This window comes from Bufo gargarizans, chromosome 2, assembly GCF_014858855.1.
Source record: "Bufo gargarizans isolate SCDJY-AF-19 chromosome 2, ASM1485885v1, whole genome shotgun sequence".
Classification (NCBI taxonomy): domain Eukaryota; kingdom Metazoa; phylum Chordata; class Amphibia; order Anura; family Bufonidae; genus Bufo; species Bufo gargarizans.
Genome location: NC_058081.1, coordinates 65,310,532 through 65,316,531, shown reverse-complemented (window position 1 = coordinate 65,316,531; position 6,000 = coordinate 65,310,532). Strand labels below are relative to the sequence as shown.

Sequence of the window (6,000 nt, the reverse complement as noted above, 5' to 3'; positions counted from 1 at the left end):
GGGGTTTGACCACCTTGCATGACATGACCAGTTGACAAGGCTTATTGGCTGCTGCAGCGTCAAAGTTGGTGTTTACAGCAGGGTACCTGAGCAAGGCAGCTGAGGCTGGGAAGCAAAGATGTCTGGACCGGCGAGTAGCGGGTAAATATGCCTCCGTTGTGCAGATCTGGCCATAAGTGGGGTTGGCTAACTCTCTACCCACCCCAAGTCCAGTGCTTGTAAAGGCCCCGTTTCCTTGACAGGATTTTTGGCATGCTGGATTTTATTTTCATTTTGTGGAAATTGCTCTTAACAGTCACAGAAATAAGACATGCCTCATTTATTTAAAAAAAATAACTAACAGAAAGTCTGCCCTTGTTGCCCAAAGCAATCAATCAGAGCTCAGCTTCTATTTCTTAAACTACCCTGGAAAAATTAAAGTTGCTATGCACGACAAGACTAGATTTTTCTTTCAGATAGTTTCGATAAATATCTATAACTTCATGTCTCCCTGCTCAATGAGGGACACCAGAGCCAACAACATTGTTCATCCTTAATGACTTCTCTTCATCCTGATTGACAAAAGAAAGAATAGTCAATCATGACAATATATAAATAACCTACTCAAAATTCATACACTGTATTTGGAAAGTCTTCTGACCCTTTCACTTTTTCACATTTTGTTACGTTGCGGCCTTCTTACAAAAAAATTTTTGCCCACATCAGTCTGCACTCAGTACTCCATAATAAGAAAGCGAAAACAGAACTTTAGAAATGTTTGTAAGTTTATTAAAAACGAAAAACAGAAATTTCACAAGGACAGAAGTATTCAGACCCTTTACTATAACACTTAAAATTTAACTCTGGGGCCTCACAGTTCTTTTGATCACCTTTGAGATGTTTCTACATCTCGATTGGAGTCCACCTGTGGTAAATTCAGTTGATTGGACAAGATATGTCTATGTAAGGTCTCACAGCTGACAATGCATATCAGAGCAAAAACCAAACCATGAGGAGGAAAGAACTGACTGAAGAACCAAGAGACATGATCTTCTGGGGAAGAGAACATATAAAACTTTGGCTGCACTGAAAGCTTCCAATAGTATAATTCTTAATTGTAAAATGGAAAAGGTTTGGAACAACCAGGACTCTTCCTAGAGCTGGCCATCCCTCCAAACTAAGTAGTGGAGGGAAAAGGGCCTTCGTAAGAGAGGTGACCAAGAACCCAATGTTCACTCTGGCTGAGCTCCAAAGATTCTGTGATGGGAGAAACTTCCATAAGGTCACTGCAGCATTCCTTCAATCGGGGCTTTATGGCAGAGAGCTGCCAGAAAGAAGTCTGTCCTCCGTAAAAGACACATGAAAGTTTGGAAAAAGGCACTCTGGCTATGAGAAACATGATTTTCTCGTCTGATGAAACCAAAATTGAGCTTTTTGACCTCAGTTCTAAGAGTCATGTCTTGAGCAGACACTACCCAATACCATCCCCTACAGTGAAGCATGGTGATGGCAGTATCATGCTGTGGAGGTGCTTTCAGTGGCTGGGACAGGGAGACTGTTCAGGGTTGAGGAAAAGCTAAATGGATGTCCTATAGGGCAATGTAAGCACTGTATATGGCCATATGGAGGTGACAGACTCCCTTTAAGCCAGTACTCTCTGCTCTGCACTGATGAGGGGCAATCACCCCGAAACAGGTGTCTGCAGATGAGGTGCTGGCTTATTTAATATCCAAATCATGTCTCAAGGCTTATTTTAAGAGCTGAACATTGACTTATAGGATAGTTGCCTTACATCTGGGGGCATTAGAGGCAGAGCTTGTTAAGAGCTCATTTGCATTTCTTCCCTCCCAGAATTCCAGAGGAGCATGTATGGCCTGTAAGTCTCCTCACACTGTTTAAGGTGCTCTTTCCCTAAGGAGAGTTAGTTCCCCCCTTGCTCTGACACAGGCCTCCTACCCAGTTAAGCCAGTATGCTCTGCTCTGCACTGATGAGGGGCAATCACCCTGAAACAGCTGTCTGCAGATGAGGTGCTGGTAATTTAATATCCAAGTCATGTATCAAGGCTTATTTTAAGAGCTGAACATTGACTTATAGGATAGCTGCCTTACATCTGGTGGCATCAGAGGCAGAGCTTGTTAAGAGCTCATTTGCATTTCTTCCCTCCCCAAATTTTTTACCTAAACCCTTCCCTCCAGTCAGAGGTGTAACTTGACCAGCATGCACTTTCTATAATACTGGTGTATTCATATGCGGCACAAGGGTCTTTGGGCCCCCTCAGGCTCCTGGGCCCGGTAGCGACTGCTACCTCTGCAGCCCCTATAGCTACAAAGGTGCTTCAACTGAGTCCAAAGTAAAGGGTCTGAATACCTATGTCAAGGCAAGATTTTAGTTTCTCCTTTTCAATAAATTAGCAAATATTTTGAACATTCAATTATCGCTTTGTCATTATGGGGTATTGGGTTCAGAATGATGGGGAAAACATTGAACTTCTTTTTATTTTAGTCCAAGGTCCCAACATAAAATGTAAAAAAAAAAAAGTGAGTGTCTGAAGACTTTCTTAATGAACAATAGGTACACTTACTGTCTCACAGGCTTCTCTTCTGTACTTGGTATCAGGTTTATCTCCACTTACTAAGCATTCCTCTACAAATACAAATGATTCATGAGTTTTATGGAAAGTTCTATCATGATGAAATTTCTTACATTATTTCCACAGATAACTACAATGACACCCCCCCCATGTGGTCTGTGGTGTTACATAGGACTGCTGTGACATCTACTACATTATCTGTACTCAGAGAATTATCACGGTGTTATCTTTGGCGTTACATAGGACTGCAGGTGACATCTACTGCATTATCTGTACTCTGTACAGAGTGCACATAATAAAAGTAGATTGTTGCTTGCAGCCCCACAGCCCCATGTAATGCCACAGACAATACCTTGTTCAATCTCAGTGCACAGATAATGTAGAGTTGATGTTACCTGCAGTCCTATGTAACACCAAAGTCAGATAACACATGGATAGCAGGGTCAAGGATGATCATTCAGGCACCGCCTTAGGGCCAAAGGCAAGAGGAAGCCCAAGGTTTCTTAGTCAGTGTGAATACTAATTAGACAGGTTCCATACTCTATCACTGTTCATAATGTCATACACCCCTGGGGCAGTACCTGTGGACTGTGGTATAAACTTAGAAGTGACAAACTATATAGCAGCTGCTCCGACATTACTTCCAGGGACTCTGCAGGACTGCACGTGCGCAGCTGCGCTGTACACATGACACACAACGTCTCTCCATCCTTGATGTTGTAACGTTATGTGCATTGCCGACGCTGCCCTGATGTTTATAGGGACAGCCAGATTTGTAAAGCATTCTTACTGTAAGTAAAAAATAAATATTTTTCTACAAAAACCAACCCTTTAACCTCTTAAGGACATAGGGCGTACAGGTACGCCCTTGTGCCCTGGTACTTAAGGACACAGGGCGTACATGTACGCCCTGTGTATTTCTGATCACTGCCGTGCGGCTGGCAGTGATCGGAACGCGGTGCCTGCTCAAATCATTGAGCAGGCACCTAGGCTAAATGCGCGGGGGGGTCCCGTGACCCCCCCATGTCGGCGATCGCGGCAAACCGCAGGTCAATTCAGACCTGCGGTTTGCTGCGATTTCTGCAGTTTCTGATCCCCGCGGTCCCTGACCGCGGGGATGAGAAACTTTAGGATTCCAAAAATGTTCCTGCATCCCTCCCCCCTGCACCCCTGAGTTATTTGAGCACGGTGGGAGGTGCAGGGGGAGGGTTGCGGGCGGTGCGGGCGGTGCGGGAGGCGGGCGGTGCGGTAGGCGGGATCGCGATCCCCCGCCCGCCTCCCCTTGAATAATCGTTGGTTTCTAGTGGGTATACCAGGGTGCCAGCACATTGCTGGCACCCTGGTATAAACGGCTGACATCGGTGATGCGATGTCAGCCGTTTAACCCTTTCCATACCGCGGTCCGTACGGACCGCTGTATGGAAAAGGTTAACAAAAGGTTAACAGCGCAGGGAGCTCCCTCCCTCTCCCATCGGGGGGCTGCTGTGCCTTTGCAGCCCCCCGAATGGAGAGGGAGAGAGCTCCCAGGCAGCCCCCCCAGAGCCCCGTCCTTACCCTTCCCCGTCTGCGCAGTTCTGACCATAACTGAGCAGACGGGGAAGGTTCCCATGGCAACAGGACGCCTTCTCAGGCATCCTGCTGTCCATGGTGCTGAACAGATCTGTGCTGAAAGGCATAGATCTGTTCAGACAAAGTGTAAAATACAGTAAAGTACTATATATTGTACTGTACTGTATTATACAGACATCAGACCCACTGGATCTTCAAGAACCAAGTGGGTCTGGGTCAAAAAGAAAGTGAAAAAAAGTGAAAATAAAGTAAAAATCAAAAAACACATTTATCACTGATTAAAAATAAAAAAAATTAAATTCCCTACACATGTTTGGTATCGCCGCGTCCGTAACGACCTGATCTATAAAACGGTCATGTTACTTTACCCAAACGGTGAACGCCATAAAAATAAAAAAATAAAAACTATGATGAAATTGAAATTTTGCCCACCTTACTTCCCAAAAAAGTTAATAAAAGTGATCAAAAAAGTTGTATGTACTCCAAAATTGTAACAATCAAACCGTCATCTCATCCCGCAAAAATCATACCCTACCCAAGATAATCGCCCCAAAACTGAAAAAACTATGGCTCTTAGACTATGGAAACACTAAAACATGATTTTTTTTGTTTCAAAAATGAAATCATTGTGTAAAACTTACATAAATAAAAAAAGTATACATATTAGGTATCGCCGCGTCCGTATCGACCGGCTCTATAAAAATATCACATGACCTAACCCCTCAGGTGACCACCGTAAAAAAAAAAAAAAAAAACGGTGTAAAAAAAGCAATTTTTTGTCATCTTACTTCACAAACAGTGTAACAGCAAGCGATCAAAAAGTCATATGCACCCCAAAATAGTGCCAATAAAACCGTAATCTCATCCCGCAAAAAATGAGACCCTACTTGAGATAATCGCCCAAAAACTGGAAAAAACTATGGCTCTTAGACTATGGAGACACTAAAACTTTTTTTTGTTTTAAAAATTAATTCATTGTGTAAAACTTACATAAATAAAAAAAAATGTATACATATTAGGTATCGCCGCGTCCGTGACAACCTGCTCTATAAAATTACCACATGATCTAACTGGTCAGATGAATGTTGTAAATAACAAAAAAAAAAAACGGTGCCAAAAAAGCTATTTCTTGTTACCTTGCCGCACAAAAAGTGTAATATAGAGCAACCAAAAATCATATGTACCCTAAACTAGTACCAACAAAACTGCCACCTTATCCCGTAGTTTCTAAAATGGGGTCACTTTTTTGGAGTTTCTACTCTAGGGGTGCATCAGGGGGGCTTCAAATGGGACATGGTGTCAATAAAACCAGTCCAGCAAAATCTGCCTTCCAAAAACCGTATGGCATTCCTTTCCTTCTGCGCCCTGCCGTGTGCCCGTACAGCAGTTTACGACCACATATTGGGGGTTTCTGTAAACTACAGAATCAGGGCCATAAATAATGAGTTTTGTTTTGCTGTTAACCCTTGCTTTGTAACTGGAAAAAAAATATTTAAATGGAAAATCTGCCAAAAAAGTGAAATTTTGAAATTGTATCTCTATTTTCCATTAAATCTTGTGCAACACCTAAAGGGTTAACAAACTTTGTAACATCAGTTTTGAATACCTTGAGGGGTGTAGTTTCTTAGATGGGGTCACTTTTATGGAGTTTCTACTCTAGGCTTGCATCAGGGGGCTTCAAATGGGACATGGTGTAAAAAAAACAGTCCAGCAAAATCTGCCTTCCAAAAACCGTATGGCATTCCTTTCCTTCTGCGCCCTGCCGTGTGCCCGTACAGCAGTTTACGACCACATATTGGGGGTTTCTGTAAACTACAGAATCAGGGCCATAAATAATGAGTTTTGTTTTGCTGTTAACCCT

At 43.0% G+C, this 6,000-nt stretch overlaps 1 protein-coding gene across 8 annotated transcripts in view; it reads right to left on the bottom strand.

The window, feature by feature from the left end:
- Positions 1-244: 244 nt before the first annotated feature.
- LOC122927337 (patatin-like phospholipase domain-containing protein 6) overlaps positions 245-6,000 on the bottom strand; it is a 68,039-nt gene continuing 62,283 nt past the window's right edge. For all 8 annotated transcript variants that reach the window (XM_044279079.1, XM_044279086.1, XM_044279084.1 and 5 more), the window contains exons 34-35: positions 2,562-2,623; positions 245-551 (exon numbers count right to left, since the gene is read on the bottom strand). In XM_044279079.1, coding sequence (XP_044135014.1) covers positions 495-551; positions 2,562-2,623 — 119 coding nt within the window. In that variant the 3' untranslated portion in view covers positions 245-494. The remainder of the gene's footprint in view (positions 552-2,561; positions 2,624-6,000) is intronic.